General features: G+C 48.7%; 1 protein-coding gene across 2 annotated transcripts in view; it reads left to right on the top strand.

The window, feature by feature from the left end:
- Positions 1-20,394, top strand: part of LOC144944600 (uncharacterized) — a 75,052-nt gene that overhangs the window by 25,754 nt on the left and 28,904 nt on the right. For both annotated transcript variants that reach the window (XM_078872899.1, XM_078872900.1), the window contains exons 14-27: positions 1,074-1,180; positions 3,201-3,422; positions 3,688-3,829; positions 4,376-4,658; positions 5,742-5,889; positions 8,616-8,796; positions 9,522-9,744; positions 10,203-10,329; positions 12,423-12,542; positions 13,519-13,678; positions 15,146-15,258; positions 15,820-15,973; positions 16,254-16,496; positions 18,524-18,742. In XM_078872899.1, coding sequence (XP_078729025.1) covers positions 1,074-1,180; positions 3,201-3,422; positions 3,688-3,829; positions 4,376-4,658; positions 5,742-5,889; positions 8,616-8,796; positions 9,522-9,744; positions 10,203-10,329; positions 12,423-12,542; positions 13,519-13,678; positions 15,146-15,258; positions 15,820-15,973; positions 16,254-16,496; positions 18,524-18,742 — 2,442 coding nt within the window. The remainder of the gene's footprint in view (positions 1-1,073; positions 1,181-3,200; positions 3,423-3,687; positions 3,830-4,375; positions 4,659-5,741; positions 5,890-8,615; positions 8,797-9,521; positions 9,745-10,202; positions 10,330-12,422; positions 12,543-13,518; positions 13,679-15,145; positions 15,259-15,819; positions 15,974-16,253; positions 16,497-18,523; positions 18,743-20,394) is intronic.

The following is a 20,394-nucleotide window of genomic DNA, read 5'->3' as shown; positions in this document are numbered from 1 at the left end:
TCCGATATTAGGAAGCCACTGGAGCTATGCACTTTTAAATCTAGATTGAAAACTAATTTATTTTGAAGTGCTTTTTGTGTTTAGTTTGTTTTCCTTCCCCCGCACTGCCGATTAGCACGGTTGACTGTGTAATATGGGCAAGAAGTTCAACATACATACGTGTGATTAAATCTCTATGAATGCGATTAGAGATCTGGTTATAATCCAACACAGTGTTGCTGTTTTTCTGCTCTGTGCCTCACGATAATTATCTGGATGCTGCAGGAATTCATATTCTTGGGTCTTTGGGTAAAGTCACGTAGATAGGTTCAAAGAAAATAACAAAAAACTACGACGTTTCGATCGCACCACAAGCGGTCGTCTCCAGGAAAAGGGGGGTTAGCTTCTAAGGCAAACTGTTTATAAAGGTTTGAAATGGGCATAACCCAAATGTCAGCAGCCAATGATAATGTAAGTGGTGGGCAGCCAACCCGACGGTGGTTGGTTTTCCACCAATCAAGAGGCTGCCAGGTGAAAATTTGCATGTTAATGGGAGATTAGCATGTTAATGGGAGATTGCAGAGCCGCAAAGCACGGGTCGGCGCGCGAAGTGGCTGTGTTCGTGTGAACCCAGTGAAAGCGCAAGTATGAAATGGGCGTAAAGCACAACTAGCATCGGAAGGTGGTACGATGGGAACATCATAGCCAGTAATGACTTCAACTGGTTGATAACGTCCTTCCAATGATTGCTCAGTTTGTACCCATCTTCTCGGGTTGGCTGTCCATCACTTACATTATCATTGGCTGCTGACATTAGGGTTATGCCCATTTCAAACCTTTTATAAACAGTTTGCCTTGGAAGCTAACCCCCCTTTTCCTGAAGACGACTGCTTGTGTTGCGATCGAAACGTAGTTGTTGTTAATTTTTGTTCTTTTCTTTGAACCTATCTACGTGACTTTACCGAAAGACCCAAGAATATGAATTCCTGCAGTCACGAAAGCTTTCAGTCAAGATTTAGGCTGCGGGAACCTTGAGCACAGGGGATAATTTTGGTTAAATTTGAGCATCGTGCCAATGCCTGGTTCGTGTGCAGAGTCCAGCATGGAGGATGAGGAGTCGTCGGGCAAGCTGGCCGCGAGGTTCGTCTTGGACTGCCTGTGCCGCATTCCTCTCCGCTTGTGCAAGGCTCTGGCTCCACAGGTGAGGATGAACTTTATCATCATCCCCATTCTCATCACTTCCCCATTGGCCTCCAAAATATTCACATCGTATATTTTCTGTAATTGTTCTTGAGTTATCGATTCACCTAAATGGCGGCACTTTTCCATGCGCTGTTACAAGAGATGTTTTTTTTTGTGTGGAGGTCAAACCGAGATGGTCATTTTTCTGTTAATTCTTAGAGCCAGAATTTTTTCCAAAACCAATGATTTCAAAATATTTTTTATTTATTTTGGTCACCGGGCAAAAACCATGAACTCACGAAACTTGAAAGTTTGATTTAACGATGATGCTTTCCTAGATTAAAACCCCAGGATCTTAGCATAGGTGACCTCCACTTATACAGATTTAATAATTGTAATTATGCAATTTATCACGCACACAATATGTCAGGACATCTGAGGTGCGGAGCCAAACTCGGTGTTTCGCTCGAAAGCCAGGCGAGAGAGATGAGGCCTTCAAGTGTCTCTTAGAAGTTGGTGTAGATTGAACTCTGGTGCTGCTGCTGCTTCTGCTGCTAGTGCTGCTCTTTTTGATACTGCACATATGCAGTGGGATCGCGATCGCATTCAGATGGCGGGGGCTGCCACAGAGAAACGAAGGCCAGTCCTGGTCCTTGGTGTAGAGAGGAGGAAGGAGGTTGCGAGTCGCTTCTACTGCTGCTGCAGAGAGTTCTACCATGAGCTGCAATGCAGGCTGACAGGAGAGCGAAGAGATGCCGTGGACGATCGGAAGTAGAAGTGCGGCGGCAAAGGCTGGCGATCTAGTAGCTGACCCTGCTAAGGAGTGGAGAGATATGGGTTGTTGTACGTTACACATTTCACTGCCAAACATATTGTACAGAAGAGATGGGAACATTAACATAACTTTGGATTTGTTCTGTAATGTTTTAGACAAACTATTCAGTGCGTAGAGAAGGCCTATAGGAATGTGTAGGCTGTTACGGCATTCCAGGAAATAATGTCTGAATACTTAAGAACTTGTCTAATACAACACGGGCCTGTGTGTGGTTTGAAGCAAAGACACCAGAGTGGTTTTAGGTAAGGAGCCTGTTAAACAGGGATTTTTATTCCAGTCACCTACATAAGTCCATTGTCAAGCTGGACCGTGTTTTCAATAAAACCGTAGATATTGTAACTACAGCCAAATTTCCAATGTTTACACCACTGCAGTGACAGCTTCTGCCCCTGCTGGTCATCATCAACTCCATCCAGCAGTACACTGTCACCAGATTGTTTCCTATGACACGCTCCCCCCAGTTTATTGTTGCCACTCAGCCACACACCCAGCTTCCCAACCATACACCCACGTTCAGCTGATTTCTGGTCAATGTATGTAACTTGTCACTGATATTTTTATTTAAAGCTTTCGTGACTGCAGGGATTAATATTCTTGGTTCTTTTCGGTAAAGTCACATAGAAGGGAAATAAAAATAAAACAAATTATTACAACGTTTCGATTGCAACAAGCAATAATCACACCTGATGATGATTGCTTGTGTTGCAATCGAAACGTCGTGAGAATTTAATTGTTTTATTTCCATTATTTTATTATTTCCCTTCTACGTGACTTTCCCGAAAGAACCAAGAATATTGTCACTGATTGTCAACCAGTGCTGCAGGAAGAGATTATTAATTCAGCTGGTAAGACCCAAGTGAGCCAAGTAGCCCTGTTACAAAGATAACCACACCCCAAGACCATAGGCAGTGGTGGCAATTACAGTACCTTGCAGGGTGGAGTAAATGTGTAAACTATTGCGAGCAAAAACATTTTTTTTTACATGAAATCCACGAGAATTTACTGAAAACATGGTAAGTAAATAAATAGTGCCTGAAACAAATTAATTTCAGACTCCAGATGGAAATGTCATGGTCACAATAGCCTTTGTGCTATAAGAATGGCACACGTTCCACACGTCCTAATTGATGTGTTACTTGCTCCGAGCGTCCACCAGGCTTACCAAGCGGGGGTCGTTGTTCCTTCTGCGCGTTTGCGCCCGCAGGTGCTGCTGGAGCCTTGCGGCCGCGCCCTGGGCCAGACGCGCTCCCGGGAGCTCCTGGGGCGCGTCGCCACGGACCCGCGTGACCGCCTCCGCCTGCAGCAGCTGGGCCTGTTGCTCGGCATCACCGAGTGGAGCCGCGAGCTGCAGCGCCGAATGCAGGCGGAGCCCCACGCAGCGCCACGCGCGCCGCTCCGTCCCGTCGCGATGCGTGCTCTGAACGAGGTGGGCGCATCTGGCGTGTGTGCGGGTGGTGCGTGTATGTCGATGCGCGCCCGTGTGTGTGTGCACGTCGCGGCCCTTCTATCGCTCCAGCTGCCGGACGACGAGCGCCGCCTCCCACGCCGTTGCTGGTCGCCGTGGTGTATCTCGCCCCGGCGACGCTCGTGTATGAGCAAATACAATGTGGCACACACTTGGAAAACAATGTTATTAAAAATGTGTAAAATAATCTCGCTTTATTTTGTTATTTTTGTCTTTCATTTGTCAGGCATTCAAATCTGCTGCTGCTGCTGCTGCTTCAGACTCTGACCTGACCAATGGCAGTGAGGAGGAGGAGGAGAGCGGATCCGTGGAGTCCGAGTCCAAGTCAGATTCTGAGTCCGAGGATGAAGAGACCTCCGACTCGTCCGGTAGCTATGACCCTGATACAGCCGCACTCAGGGGGCAGCAGTGGTGCTCACAGAGCTCGTGCATCGCTTGCATCGGTGCACCGCATCACAGAGATGTTACCGGGTTCAAGAGTCGTGCTTTCACAAGAGGTGAAATCAGGTCCCCGAGTGTAAAGAGCTCATTGTCTGAACCCCCCAAACTAATGACTCCACGTGACCTTCTCTCCCTCCCCTCCCTCCTTTTTTGAGTGATTTTATGGATTGGCGTGATTTGATTCAGGAGTCAATTCTTAATTTTGCCTCATTTGTAATGTTGCTCATTGTTGCCCCATCTCGTTGCACCGTTATGTTTGTCACCATTACCGTAAGTGTAACATAATTGATTTGCATAAACCGTAACCTATGTATTCTCAAAAGGAATCCTCAATGGATGTATAATGAGCATAAAGAGTCTATTTAAATGCATGGATTGATGCGTGATTGCATGCCTGCTGCTCAGACCATGGTTGTTGATGATTGATGATCATAATGATGATGACATTGTAACCGAATGAAACTGAAATCCAGGGGATGAAGAGGAGGATTGTCAGAAGTTCGCCCTTGCGCCTTCGACCTACGAGGAGGTGGAGGAGAAGACTGACGAGGTGGAGGAGAAGACTGACGAGGTGGTGGAGGAGGTCGCCTCGGACGTAGTGCCCGACGCGGACGAAGCAGCCGCGTCCGAGGGTGCGGGGACAGCCGAGAGGACGAACGCCGATGGAGACGTGGGGGAGGGTGAGGAGGCGCCAGTTGTGGAGGAGATCCCCCCAACGGTGGAGGATCCGTGCAGAGCCATCGTGGAGGACATCCGGTGAGGAGCTGCCTCCACGCCAGCGCGCATCGCAACCGAGCAAGCCGTACGCTCGGCAGTAGGAACGGCCAAACAATTCAGTGTGAAAAAGGTTTCTTGAGACTCACAATGGTTTTTCCTGGTTAAGTAATTGGCGGTATTACTACAGTCCACATTATGATGATGATGATATGCGTCATGTTTACTGTGGCTTAGTTAACATAGCTGGACAGTGCATTGCGCTTTTGCAGAGGATCAAGTACATATGCTGAACTTCTTTCGCACCGTATGTGGTAATTAGTGGTGCGGGGGAAGGACAACAAATTAAACACAAAAATCAGTTAATGAGTAATGTCAATAAACAGACAAAAATCTCTTCATTGCTACATCTGAATGGGGTCCATTTCTTAAGTGTATGGTTTTTGCCAATCACATTTCAGCCAAAAAATTCCAAAGACACGATCTCTGCTAATGGGCAGATGTATCCGGATGATCCAAATGCACCTCAGAAAATGGCGTGGCAAATATGATGTCGCTTCTGTGCTTTTGCCAATAGTGGGGTTCCCATGACATTGGGTGACATCTCTTGTTAGCAGACATGGTAAATGGGTCCCACAGTTAAAATAATCCGAAATTGTTCTGTAGTTGTCCTTAAAAATCTTGAAATCTGAAAAGGTGGCATGAGAAACATCCCTCGTATGAGTATTCAGGATGGGTTTCTGATATAAAAACTAGGGTCTTGAAGTCTTAATCGAAAATTTTGTATCCTTTTTAGATTTTAGGATAATTCAAAATTACTATTGGCAGGAAAAGCGCGGAAACGTCGTCGCATTAAGGACGCACATTATTATGATTATTAATATAGTGACGTCATTAATAATGTCACTTCCAGTTATTTGATTAATCCGAAACATTATTAAAAAAATTATGTATTTCACCAAAATGTTGTAATCTGGCCCATATTTTTTCCCACAGCCCGGCAGCTCCCGCAGCCATTAATAGCAGGCATATCCACCGTATATCGTAGGCCATGCAATTAGGACGCTTTTGCTAATGGGGGAGCACATCCCTGGGCACTTGCCTGTCTTTCCTGGCGGAGTGCAGGAGGCACGAGTTCGGGATCGGCGTCGAGTTGAGCGAGGACGCAGCGCGGCTCATGGAGGTGCAGCAAAGCCGCATCGGGCGCAGCCTCGAGCGCCTGTCCTCGGAGCTCTACAGCAAAGACACGCACTTCGTCCTGGAGCTCGTGCAGGCGAGACGCTCTGCCTGCATTCTTGCAAACCAGCGCACCCACGCACGCCTACACACACACACCAACAACAACGACCGTCATTCTCCGCTAAGTGGCTGTGACGTCACTACGGTGCTTGTGCCAGGCTATGTGCACCTTGAGACCACGTGAAGTGTCGAACGCCCGCTGGCAGGAGGTCACGGGACAGACCCAGCAGATGCCACGGGTCGACTGACTGAGATGACCGAGATGACTGGCTGATGCACCACCTGTGCCCCCAACTGTGCCAACTTGCTGTGCTTTAACCACCCGGTGCTCCACTCGTTGTTGTGAGCGTCGCTCCTCCGCCCTCCGTTGTTGTTGGAGGGCGACTGCCTCCAACTGCCCAGCACCAGCAGCGTCCTTCACGAGCCTCCTCCACAGCCGATCTTGACACTGCTGGTACCAGTCATGGGCAAGTCCACTCAGCTCCACGTCCTCCTGTACCACATTACTCCATCTCTTCTCTAGCCCGTTCCACGCCCATTTAGCCCCCTCTATCCAGCCGAACAAAATCTGTTTAGGCATCCGGTGGCTGAGCATGCTGGCTACATAACCCAGCCAATGGAGCCTTGCCTGTCTGAGGAGCTCACCGATGGGACTTTGTCCAGATCTTTCAAAGATTTGTGAGCTCCTCACACAATCCAGGCTGGTTAAACCCTGGATTGATCATAGGCAGGCCAGCCTAAATTTTTCTAACCGGCAAAGATGTTCCATTTGGGGGGGTCCACGTTTCGCAAGCGTAGAGAAGGGAGGGCATGATCCTCGCCGAGAAGACCCAAAGCTTCGTGTGGAGCGACAGACCAGATAGCTTCCACACAGCGTTACGCAACCGATGAAAATATATTGCTGCTCGACTGACTTGGAGTGAGACCTCTGCTGCCAAACCGGAGCCGGTCATGAGCACACTGCCCAGGTATGGGAAACTCTCCACTCTCTCCACCCCCACAACTCCCAATCAACGATTGGGAGTTGTGGGGGTGGAGTGTCCGATGGTACAAAATACCAGGCAGGTGCTTAGTTTTGGTGGGGCTGATGGTAAGGCCCCACCTCTTAGTGGCACACTCCAGTTTCAGCAGAAGCGTCTCTAACTCCTCCTCAGAATGAGCAGCAATTACCAAATCATCGGCATACATAACTTGGTTGACCAATAGGGAGCCATCCCTTGACCGCACCCGGGCATCGATCAGCCTCCCATTATATCTGTACCAAATCGAAATTCTCACGGTACAGCTATTGGAAGCTTCACGAACTACGTGGTCAAAATAGATGTTAAATAATGTGGGAGCCAGAGGACAACCCTGTCGCACCCCAAGGTGTACAGGGAATGGCTCTGACTTCCGGCCACGTTGTTTTACCCGGGCCCGCTCACCATCATGAAGGTCCTTAATGATCGTGAGCAGAGGGTCAGGGACTCCGAAAGTACGAAGAACCAACCCAGGGCCCAGGCCTTTTGATGGTATCATAGGCCTTGACCAGGTCAATAAAGCAGAGATGTAGGTCTTGTTGGAATTCCCTACACCTCTGCTGTAGCAGACGGACAGAAAATATGGCATCTGTGCAAGACCGCCCTTTCCTGTACACATACATACACACACGCACACGTATGAGTGTGCTTTCATTACCTTCCCCAATCCGCACTGATCATCTGTGGTGAAGTATGGTCAAACAACCACCAACACTGATGTGGTGTGGGGGGAGGACTTCACCTCGCAGGGCATTGATGAAGGGCTATCCTCGTTTTGATCATACTGTGAGCTAAAGAGGAAATCTGTCATCAATTTCTGAATACTATAGATTGTTTTTGTATATTCTTTGGCTCTTGCCAAGTGTATTCTGTCATGGACTTCCATCTCCCAGACCCTCTCATTTTAATGTTATGTAAAACAAAGTATCACACTTACCGAGCACAGGCTCAAGGGTCCAAAATGCCAAGCGGCGAGTAACACGTGGCACTGTTCATGGTGTTTATCGAAGGGAGTCGATATGTTTCTTGAATTAAGCAAGGTCATTCTTGTAAAAACGAGACAATGGGAGGGAATTGAATTGCACAGCGGAGCAGTGCAAGGGAAGAAACAAAAAGGGAAGTGTTGTGACCAGTGTGGTGGTGGTTAAATAAGCACAGAGGAGATGAAACTAAGTCTTCAACATTGTTGGAGGAATCAGTGAATGAAGTTCACGTGAACCATAACCATGGCAGGAGCAATAGAATAGTGAGCGGGGGGTGACTGACCGCCCGTGAGCGAGTGACTGAAGAGTGAATCGGTGATAGATGGATCATCGATAAACCTGACAGCTTTACATATTCACCATGGAAATGTTAGATGACTTTTTCCTGCTTTGAGATGTTCCTTGAATTTCTGTTATCGTTATCGTGGCCTCGCATGCGCATTTCATTTGGGCGCCGTTGTGGCGAGATGTTAACTACCTCGCCTCGTATGCAGGAGGTCATGGGGTTCAATCCCGACCCTATGCTCGCTGTTTCTTTGTTGTTTGCATGTTCTCCCTATGGTCGTATGGATTTTTCTCTGGGTTCTCCGGTTTTTCCCTCCACATTTATAAACATGCGTCTCGAGTATTTGCCTGCTATACATTTCCACGTGATAATTCACTTCGTTTAGTTGTCATTTATGGTCACGTTGCTTCTGACAAAAAGAGCAATGTAGTTTAGTGGGCCTTTACCTGGTGAAATTGTTCTTAAATTTCAGAACGCAGACGACAACAGCTATCCGAGCGGGCCAGACGCGCAGCCACCGAGCCTCCTCTTCGTGGTGGAGAACGACCGCGTGACGCTGCTTAACAACGAGGTGGGCTTCAGCGAGCGCAATGTGCGCTACATCTGCGACATTGGCAAGAGCACCAAGGGCAAGCACAAGTACGGCTATATCGGTGAGTCCCCCCCCCCCCTCTCCCTCTGGTGTCAATGGCGCCAGGTCGTGCCGACGTTAACGGTGCCATCGCCCTCTCGATTGCTTACGCCGTCGCGCGCTTGGAATTCCGCGCGGCATGAGAATACGTTGATTTTGATTTCTTTAGTGGGGAGCGGCAGTGCGTTGGTCTGCATGCACATCGCTCCGGCCCCCGAACACCTGAGTCCAATTCCTGCTCGCGGCCAACATCGGCGATGTATTTCTGAGCTGCTCTTGTGCCCTCCCATAGGTTTGCTCGGCCTTAAATGCGTACCTGGTCCAGTGTGTAAATATCAGCGCTCGGGAGATAAAGGCAGCCTGACGTGCTGTTGGCTACCCGCCTCTTCGTGTGCCATGCCGACCTTAATAGGAGCTTGTTAACAAACATTTGCTCCAAAAGTCAACAGACTATATGGAGTATCTTTGTTTTTTTCTTTCTACAAATTATGACAATGAGGTGGTACAGTGGTACATTGGTGAGCATGCTTGCTGCTTTCTGAACCTAGCAACCCGCTTTTGATTCCAAACCGGGGATAACTAATGTCAGTGGTGAGCGATGTCAGAGTCCATCCTGACACGTACACAGCCGTCACGCGTGCGAATGCAATCACCGTTGACTGTCTAGACCGTTCCTCTCCCATACGCCTGCCCTCTGACCCATTCAGCTGTCGTGTGCACTCTTCTTCCACACCGCCGCGAGTACAGGGCAGAAGGGCATAGGATTCAAGTCGGTGTTCAAGGTCACGGACAGGCCCGAGATCCACTCCAACGGCTTCCACCTTCGCTTCGACCGGCGCAGCGGCCCCATGGGCCTCATCCTGCCGCACTGGGTGGACGAAGGGCGGGCCGAGGTGGGAGAGGGTGAGGAGGAGGTGGTAGGCGGCCGGCGGCCTCTGGACCTCACTGGGGTGCCTGGCGAGGAGGACAGGTGGGTGGCTGCGGGCGCTGTGGGCACGGGGAATAAAAGGGTGATGTGACATGCTTCCCTAACGTTTGCAAAGTACCCTGGGGAAGTTGTGTAGCAACCGTCCCTGGCGACAAGGTTTGTTGACCTCTGCACGCCTTGCGGATTGTGGGGGTCATTTTTACCATACTTCACCACGCTAGTCAGTGCGGGTTTGTGAAGGCAGGGAGCATGCACGGGATGGGGGGGGAGCATAGAGGTACAGTACAACTATGGATTTTTCTACACTGCCCTCTACTGTCCATAACCTCTGCAGCCATAACCACCTGTTTTATGGATGGGCGGGTGACCCATCCAAGTATTATCCAGGCTCAACCCTGCTTTAGCATCCGAGATTGGGCGCATCCTGGGTGCGTTGGTCATAGGCGACAGTTGATTTGCTGGGAGAGCCACGCGTGACCACGAGCATTGCGCCTCCGCAGTTGGATGACCCGCATCGTTCTGCCTCTCAAGTCGGAAAGCCACCAGACAAGGAACCTGTTCCGTGACGTGCACCCGTCCCTGCTGCTCTTCCTGCACCGGCTGCGGGTCATCACCATAGTCAACAAGGTGACGCCGCACGATTGCCACGACGCAGCAGGCCATCCGCAGCACCGGGACCGGGCCCCTTGATGCTTTGTTATCCTCTCGCTCAACCACCCAGATCCGATTCACCCACCCCAACCACCGCTGGCCAGGTTAACTATTACCTGCCGCTCGCGACTCGCTTCTGGGTGTCTCTCTCACGCATTGTTAGAGGACGCGTCTTGTCTGGCACACACACACACACACCAACTGAATGCACACCATCCCATTCCTCCGCACCTCACAAACACAAGCCATCTCCACATATAAACTAAACTAAAGAATTGTTTTTATTTTACCAGGTAAGGCCTAATGAGCTATGTAGCTCTTTTTCAGAAGCGACCTGGCCACAAATGATAGCTCAACAAAGTGGCTTATCACGTGGAAATTTATAGCAGTCAAATACTCTAAACGCTTGTTTATAAATGTGGAGGGAAGAACCGGTAGACGCGTAGAAAAATCCATGCGACCACGCTGAGAACATGCAATCTCCAAATATAAACCACGTACCCACACCACCATGCCAGGACAGATAGCCCACTCGGCCAGTCAAAGGGCGTCAACAATCAGAGCCCGCAATGCACAGGTTGAGTTGAATGATCGCTTGTCTGTTGCGTTTAAATTGTGCCAAGTATCCGCTTGTTTGCTGGTTCATGAATCGTCGTGTTGGTATAATGTCAACAGTTTAAACAATAACCCATCAACACTCGACGGAGCCAATCAAATCAAGTTGTCATATAGGCAAAAATTTGCCAATTCACTTAGTTTTTTAGCTAATTGGAGGAATGTTAAAAAGTAAGTACAATTTGACTCTTCACATTCCAGCCTTGTAGCCCTATTATACAGGCGGTTTTTAAAGTAAAATTACATACGTTTAAAAAATAATATAACACGCAAATCCTCTCAAAGGGTTTGCTGTCGCTGTAGTGTATTAGTTTACACAATGGTGCAAGGTTCTCAACTCCCCCCCCCGCGCCCCTCTGTGCACCCAGCAGCGTGAATGGGTCCACCGCATATAGTCGATCGGCAGGTTGCGTGCGGTGGGATAAAACGCTCCGACTCCTTCAAAACATCTGGCCAGCGTGGACGAGTCGGCCAAATACCCGCTAGAGGGGCTCTCTAGAGAAGTGGTTCTCAACCGCGGGGGTACGCAGATCCTTAGGGGTTCGTGGCAATTGTCTCGGGGGGGGGGGGGGGTACGTGAGGTAATTTATAATTGTGTGAAATTATATCATACATTAGAGTTATTGGTGAATAATCATGTATGAATCTGCCAATATAAAATAACTACGATAATATTTCAATCCATATCGTAACCTTAATCGATATAAAATTTATTTCTAAACTCATTGATCGTAAACAATGCGGGTTTCCAAGAGTAACCAGCGAGCGCGAACAAAAGACGTTACACGTGCAGAGCATCCGTTGATTCGATTTTTACAAGCTTTTTTTTTAACTCACTCTGTCTGTTGTTGTATCCTCAAATCTTGTAACTCAATTTTAATCCACTTCCCAATGTGGTATCGACTGAAAACTTGGTATACTTACGTCATTCTGATGACAATACTATATTCTATCATAACAAAGAAAAATTATATATTTTAAAACGTTCTTTTTATTATGTTATGTTTCGGCTTGGGTCTAATTGTCCATGCTCAACTGACGTTGGATGTAAATGACCACGGCCCCTTACGTTATGGCAAGCTTCGGGGCCACTTCCTGGAGTCGTGGAGTTCTGCCATTACGAGTACATTTCATGAAAGCGTGTTTAAATTTTTTTTTATATTATTTTAATTCTCTTGCAGTTACTAGCTAGTTAGGATACCTCACAAAATGGACAATTGGTTTCTCAGAGCCATGTTGGGCCAGGCAAGGGCACGTACGGTTGTAACAAAATTCAACAAGTGGGGTCCAGTCTCCAAAAAAGTTTGGAAAACCACCGCTCTAGATTATCCCTCAAACCGCCAACAGTGGAGCGACCAAGCGATTGCGTGGCCGCGCCTTCTCCCTATGTATTTATTTGTGTAAAGTACACGTGGCCCGTCGTTGCTTCGCCGCCGTGTGCTCGCGCGCTGCAGGTGGATGGCAGCGTGCAGTTCATGCAGCAGAGGGAGCTCGGGGACGGTGTGGTGGAGATCGAGCACTCGACGGGCTGCGACAGATGGCTGCTCGTCAAAAAAACGCTCAACGCCGCCAAGGTGCCGTCTACGCTCCCCGCTCGCGTGCTCCGCGCCAATGTGCATGTCTATATCGATGTTGAACTTCTTTCGCGCTACTTTTTGGTTCTTTCGGTAAAGTCGCGTAGAAAGAAAATAAATTAAATAATGGAATGCGACGTTTCAATTGCAACATGAGCAATCATCATCAGGTACGAATGAATGAGAAAACAAACCTATTGAACTTAGAAATACAATGCAATACAACACAGAGAGTCGGCTAACATAACAGTCAACACCATACCTGGTTGATTACGTTCTTCCAAAGATTGCTAAATTTGAGAGAGAGACAAAACACAGAACAGGAGACACATAGACAGACACATAAGCAGAGAGAGACAACACAGAGACACACAGAGAGAGACACACAACATAGGCATACAGAGAAACAACGCCTATGTGTCGAGGCCTTAAATAGAGAGAGGGGGGCAGAGAGAGAGGGGGGGGTGGAGAAATTAACATGTCAATGAGAGATTTGGAGCTTTCGTGACTGCAGGAATTACTAAAGAGACAACACAGAGACACACAGAGAGAGAGAAAACAAACTTAATAAAGCAAAATAGTAAAATTTGGAAATGTAATGTTCTTTCGCGCTGTATGTCGCCTACCATGCTAATCAGGGGTGTGGAGGAAGGACAACAAGCAAGCTCTGGTCGCGGCGCAAGACCTACAATTACACCGGCACTCTGTTACCTTGGCGAATTCTGACGAAATGCTTTTGTGCACTGGCGTGTGTCAGTCATTGCGCCATGCTGGCCTTCTTAGGCGCTCGCTAACAGCACTTGTGTAAAATATCAGCGTGGAGGAGACAAAGGTGGCCAAGAATGGTGCCGGCCTCCCTCCACCTCATGTGCCACGGCGGCTTTTAATAAGTGCTCACGAACAGCACTTGCCCCAACAGTCGGTTATAGGCTATACGAGTAATCCTTTGCCTTTGTTGCCACGTGTGCTCCGTCAGATGAAGGAGAACGTGGAAGCCACGGAGCTGGCGTTGGCGTTCCCTCTGGAGCAGGCGGAGCCGGGCGAGCGCTCGGGGGGATTGCCATCACTCCTGGACAAGCAGCCCGTGTTCGCCTTCCTGCCGCTGCGCAGCTATGGTTTCCGCTTCATCATTCAGGGTGCGTTTCCCGGCTACGCTCGCCCTGCATCCACCTCGCCAAAAAGATGGACAAACACATTCGTAACGCCTCCTCCTTTTTCATCCGAACCATTTCATCATTCGCTTCCTCTCACCTCCTGTTCACTTGCTCCTCCATTCACATGCTGATGCTTGAAGCCAATGCTTAAAAAAAAACCTGTAATCGAATTCCAGGGCTCTGGGTTTGTAGAGCAGTCAACTTCCCACTGCACTGACACTCCGGCATTATGCACACGTACGCTGCAGCACACCAACAAGATCAGCCCACACGGGATGTTGGTGGTTGTGAGCGTTCTTGCTTCATCAAATCTCAGTTGGCCTCTACGTGATTCTGCTATTTTGTTTTTATTCAAATTTAGAGGTGAGATGTGGTTGAAATCGGTCGCTTTGAACGTGTTGGTCTCTTCGGGAAGCCAGCCTACGTGTGCTTCCTTACATAAAAGTGGCGAGGCTTAAAATCCCAGCAATTGTTGACCCAATTTTTGGATTAAAGCTATGCAAGCTTTTAACGAAGAATTTAAAAAATAGGTAAAAAAACAAGCTTTTAAATGCACACACTTTTATTTTCACTTAGAATTTGAAAATACATTATTTTGATCCCAGAATTAATCAGATTTGATGTCTTCAATAAAAAATGGGTGGCTTCCTTTCGAATTGTCACATGAGATGAGTCTGTCTGTAAATATTTCAACTCGTTAGGCATGGTAAGAACGAAGATATTAAGCGTCAAAGATTCCAAAGAATATAAACAACACGGCAAGTTCAATAAAAGTGTGTAAAAAAATTGCACGCCTCCATGAATTCTGTAACCTTTTTCAATCTGCGCTTGAAATATTTCATGAGCAAGAGGGAACGATGCGTTGCGGGCCATCGTTCGACATGTGGACGCAGTGGGTTGACATCGCGCATAAACGGCGTCATCCTTGGACCGCTGGTGTCGGATCCGTTTCGGGCAACCCTTTCATCAATGCAGCCCATTTACCCTCGGGCAACACAACTTTACATGAGCAATGAATTGACATTCAATCATCTTTACGAGACAGTCTGTGTGCCCCCAGTACAGGCACAAAGAGGTACGTGCAGAACTAATGCATTAATGCTTTCAACATAAGTTGGAGAGAGTTGAGCCTTTCCAGGAATTCGGCAATGTTTTCCCACTTGTGACTGCTCCCGATATGACTTGAGAGAATATAGGTTTTGCTTGCAGGCCACACACACGAATGATGTGTTTGGTATTATCTCATGGAAAATAAAATAAATTGCACAAGGGCCAGGGTCATGCCCCATTAATTCTGAACGTTTGAACCAAACTGACCCAAGTTCACACACGAGAGCAGAGAGGTTGGCTGCAGGGTGATGTACGCGAAGAACGCGTCGCTGTGAAAGAGTTACAAGGTTCCCCTTCGTACCTTCTTACTCTCCCTCCCACCCCCCTCCTTCCGGTCAGGTGATTTTGAAGTGCCGTCATCACGCGAGGACGTGGACCGTGACAGCGCGTGGAACCAGTGGCTGCGCTCCGAGATCCCGGGGCTTTTCCTGCAGGCCCTGCACGCGTTTACCGTGAGTCGGCGCAGATGTGGCCTCGCGACTGGGGCAGCCACCTGTCCGCGTTTGACTCCCGGACAGTGTTCGGGTGGAAGCAGGAATTGATTTGGGCCGAGATCTCGTACCCCCGGATATGGCTGTGGTTGAATTTTATCACCGTGAACTGCACAGTTTTAACAATAGACTTGGGCTCGGTGAGAAATGTGCCTGGGTTTGCTCTGTCGTATAAATGGTGGCAGCTGTACTTGGGGCATGGGCACGTTTATTCGCGCTCCGACTCCATTTACACCGATAGTCACGTGCTCGTCTCGTGTGGGGAGCGGTGGTATAGTGGTTAGCACGCGCTGCACTACGAAGCTGGCGACCTGAGTTCGATTTCACTCATGGCCAACACCGTTGACGATTATCTGTACCGGTTCTGTTCCTCCCCTAGGTCGATTTGGCCTCGTATAAGTACCTGGTGCGGTGTGTAAACATCCCCTCATGTGCTGTCGGCCTTCAAAAGTGCTCGCTAACAGCACTTGCTCCAACAGTCTGTTATGTCTATATCGGGTATCTTTGTCTTTGTGTTTGCAGCACCACTCGAGCCTGGACATACTGGAGGGCCTGTCTCAGCTGCTGCGCTTTGTGCCGCTTCCCGACGAGATCCTCGATTTCTTCCGTCCCGTTGTGAAGCAGATCCTCCAGCAGCTCAAGGCTACGCCCTGCCTGCCCATCCAGGGGCCGTCTGGTAACCTTCACCTCTGCAGCCCTTCCGTTACCGCGAGGTCACAAAGCTGTCCGGTGCTCCGATGTGTCGCATCGTTTCATTCCATCATCTGCTGGGAGTTTCTTCAACAGCTGAAGACCTCGGCACGTGCAGCGAAATGTCAAACATCGTGCTGAACAACACGGGGTGCAACCCGAAAATGCGTCTAACCGTAACAATGTTTAACCCCATTAGTGGGTCTGACTAATCGCCTTGGCCCCAACCTCACCCCCAATCCCTCCGCGCACGTTCACTCTCCCAGGCGAGCCGCTGGAGTTCCGCCCTCCATCGGAGACGACGGTGGCACGGGACGAGCTGGTTCGCGAGGTCGTGTCGCCCGCGCTGCTGGCGCAGCACCTCGGCCTGGCGTACCTTCACCCGGCGGTGGCGCGCGGCGCCCTGAGCCCCGCGCTCGCGCGCGAGCTGGGCGTACACACGCTGAGCGCGGACGACGTGCTCGCCGTGGCGCGCGCCATCCTGCGGGAAGCGGACGCTGCCAGGAAGGGTGAGTACGGCATCGGCGGTCTCTGTACACTGAACTTCTTTCGCACCGTACATAGCCAACCGTGATAATTGGAGGTGCGGAGAGAAGGACAACAAACTAAATGTAAAGAGCAGTTTGAAAGAAATTAATTTTCAATCTAGATATAATGGCTTCCTAATTTCGGAAGGAAGAGTGTTCCAGACGGCCGCAGAAGCGCATCTGAACGTGTGTGATGCGGTGACCATCTTTGTTCAATGGCTAGCCAAAAGCCGCTGTGAAGATGAGTTCGCATGATGGTTTATGCTCCTTGATGAGATCGGCAAGGTGTTGCGGTTCATTTGTGGCAAGCACTTGGTGCGTATTGAGTACGGTGCTCGCCACCGTTCTTCTTTCGCTGGCGCATTCGGAGCTGTTGCCGCGTCGATCCCGGTGCACCGCGGGACCAGAGCCGTGCCACTGACGTCACTCGCAATGAACGGGTCGAGTCGCCTGTAGATGAAGCAGTGACGCTGTGTCCTCGCAGTGTTACTGGCTGATGTCACATGCATAGAACGCGTCATCAGCCTTGCCTGGTCCTAAGCTAGATTCAGATGTTTTGGTTCTGGCTCTGAACAGCAAATATAGCCAGTGGAACACCAGCTGTACCATGAGGGCTTTTGCGCTGACATGGTTTAGATGCGCCTGTGGAAAAAAAGTGGTAGCTGGGGAAGAGAATTCTGAACAGCAGAATGCAACAAAGTGGAAGGGGCGACCGACATTGCCTCGTTTGGGGGTTGAGTTGTGGGTTTCACCAAGAGGCCGAGATGCAATTGCCAAATCACCAATTTAAACGAGAGCTGTCGAATGTCACCTCTCTGGCATCAGCAGGGGCGGTGATTATTCTGGGACAGATCATTCTCAACGTTATAAGTCCATGGCCTTCTTGTCACTCTGCATACATAGCCTAATCCAGCCTATGTTGGGCTTGCTATGCCAAAGGCAATAATAAAAAAATTAAACTTGTCATGTGCCTCTCAGTCTACGCTCACTCTTGATAAGAGAGAATGAGTTGGAGGCGCGAGGAACCATCGGCAAGCGGGAAGGCAACCAAGCGGTGAGCCGGTGCCAACAATTCTCCAAGCTCTGCAGTTCTCTGTATATTTCGATGTTTCAGCCAATGAATGAGTGCTGACATGTGGTAGGAAACCGGAGCACTCAGAGAAAACCCACATGTGCGAGGGGGCGATGCTATCCCGTACAGACACAAGAGTGGAGGCCACACTGTATGGCCATCTGGCGAGCCAGGGTACAGCTCCCCACGTAAAAAGTGCTGGATTACAGGTGTGCGCCACCGCCGCCCAGATAAATGAGCAAAACTCAGCATTGCTCTGCCTGGGTTATATACATCATATATATTCAGCTATCGGCATTATATGATGTAAAATAAATTAATTGGCGTGTGATGTTCAAACATTAACCACACATACTTGTGTATGTTTTGCCACAAGTACTTGTGTATGGTTTGCCACAAGTATGTGCAGTTAATGCAGACTTGATTCCTTCCAAAAGGTACTTACTTGGTGTTTGGAACATCTTAATACCTGTATTCATTGGATCTTTCGGTAAAGTCACGTAGATAGGTTCAAAGAAAATAACAAAAATGATTTTAAAAACCTACGAAGTTTTGATCGCAACACAAGCGTTCGTCATCAGGAAGAAAAAAGTCCCCATATTTTTTTTCCTGTGTTGCGATCGAAACTTCATAATTTTTTAGTTTGTTTTTTTAATAATTTTTTGTTATTTTCTTTTTTTACCTATCTACGTGACTTTACCGAAAGACCCAAATAATATGAATTCCTGCAGTCACAAAAGCTTTAAGTCAAAATCTTAATGCTTGTTTTATTGCCAGAAAGGGTAAAACCTATTCTACTTTTCATTATTTTTAAATACTAGAAAAAGGTACCATAGATATTGCCGTGTGATTTGATGGAGGCGCTGTTGATTTGACTGCACGGTGCTGCTGCTGTTGCTGTCGCTGCGTGCCATGTGCGCCACCGTCTCCGCCGCAGCCCTGCCGCTGGACGAGGTGGCGCGTCTGCTGGTCTGCGTCTACCGCTGCCTGGAGCAGCAAGCGGATGGCGAGGAGGAGACCCACGCTGCACTGCGCTCCCTTCCCATCATCCCCCTGGCCGATGGGCGCATGGTGGCGTTGGCTGACCAGGAGGTGTTCTTCCCTCCCGGGTGGCAGGAGGGTGCAGCTGCCAACCAAAACAAAGTCCAGATGCACGGTCAGTTGACTTCATTATAAAGTGACAGTCTTGTTACATTGGTTCTTTGGGATATATAAAGACAGAGGCCTTTTTGTGTTTAGTTTGTTGTCCTTCCTCACACCTCCGATTAGCATGGTTGGCGACGTCCGGTGCGAAAGAATACTTATCAGACTGTTGGGGCAAGTGTTGTACGCGAGCACCTAGAAAGGCCGGCATGGCACACGAGGGGGTGGGTGGCCAGCACCATGCCTGGCTGCCTCTGTTTCCCCAGTGGCGATGTTTACACATCGCACTAATTTGAGGCTGAGTCAAACTAGGGGAGGCCCAGGGCCGATTCAGATGATTGTCAAAGGTGTTGGCCGTGAGCGGGAATCGAACTCTGGTCACCGGCTTCTTAGCACCGCACAATAACTGTTACACTACTGCTGTATACTGTATATACATACATATGACAATACGGCGGTGAAGTTTTAATTGCAAGCCATACACGAATATGAAGTTCAGGATGCCACCATCATATCATGGTTAGTTCCTTGGACTTGCAATCCAGAGGTCTCGGTTCAATTCCATCCCCCCGGTGCAGCAGTTGAAACAATGGGCAAGGTTCTTAAATCCCCACCCACCACCACCAATGAACACCAGCGGTGTGAACGGCCGTACCACAGTTAGTCAAACGGCAGGTCACGTGTGGCGGGGTAAAGTGTGGCCTTCATCAGAATCAGAAATCAGAAACGGTTTTAATCGCAATGTAAGTTTGCACAAGCAAGGAATTCACTATGGCGGGACGGTGCATACATTGAACAAGTAGGAATCTTAACTTATATAAAAGGTATACACTCTAACTATACTAACGTTACAAAGTATAAGTAATACTAAAGGGCTAAAATCTTTAAAATTATGAATAAGTAGACCTTATAAAATGCGAAATGTAAAATGTTAATTAGCCGTATTAAACAATCTTAAAATACAAAAATACAAATACGATTACACGTTGTAAGTATGGAAAGGTGTAATTATGTAGATAAAATGTTATAGTAAGTGTAACAGTCATTTTAAGTGTAAAAGTCATTTTAAGCCCTTGGCCTTGTTGAGGAGGCCAACAGCGGATGGGAAAAACTGTTTTTATGACGTGAGGTTTTGGTCTTAATGGACCGCAGCCTTCTGCCGGAGGGGAGTAGTAGCTGGAACAGAGAGTATCCAGGGTGCGAGGAATCGTCCGCAATCTTCCTCGCTCGCCTCAGGGTCCTCAAAGTGTGCAGGTCCTCAAGGGTTGGTAGATTACAGCCAATCACCTTCTCAGCAGTGCGGATGATACGCTGCAGTCTGCTCTTGTCCTTGGCAGTGGCAGCAGCGTACCAGACGGTGATGGAGGAGGTGAGGATGGACTCAATGATGGCTGTATAGAAGCACACCATCATTGTCTTTGGCAGATTAAATTTATTCAGCTGCCGTAGGAAGTACATTCTCTGTTGAGCTCTCTTGATAAGGGAGCTGATGTTCAGTTCCCACTTGAGGTCCTGGGAAAGAATAGTGCCCAGGAAGCGGAAGGACTCAACATTGTTGACTGGGGAGTCGCACAGGGTGATGGGGGTGAGTGGGGCTGTATTCTTCCTGAAGTCCACAACCATCTCCACGGTCTTAAGAGCATTAAGCTCTAGGTTGTTCTGGCT

Source organism: Lampetra fluviatilis, chromosome 35 (assembly GCF_964198595.1).
Source record: "Lampetra fluviatilis chromosome 35, kcLamFluv1.1, whole genome shotgun sequence".
Classification (NCBI taxonomy): domain Eukaryota; kingdom Metazoa; phylum Chordata; class Hyperoartia; order Petromyzontiformes; family Petromyzontidae; genus Lampetra; species Lampetra fluviatilis.
This window is presented reverse-complemented; position numbering and strand designations above follow the sequence as displayed.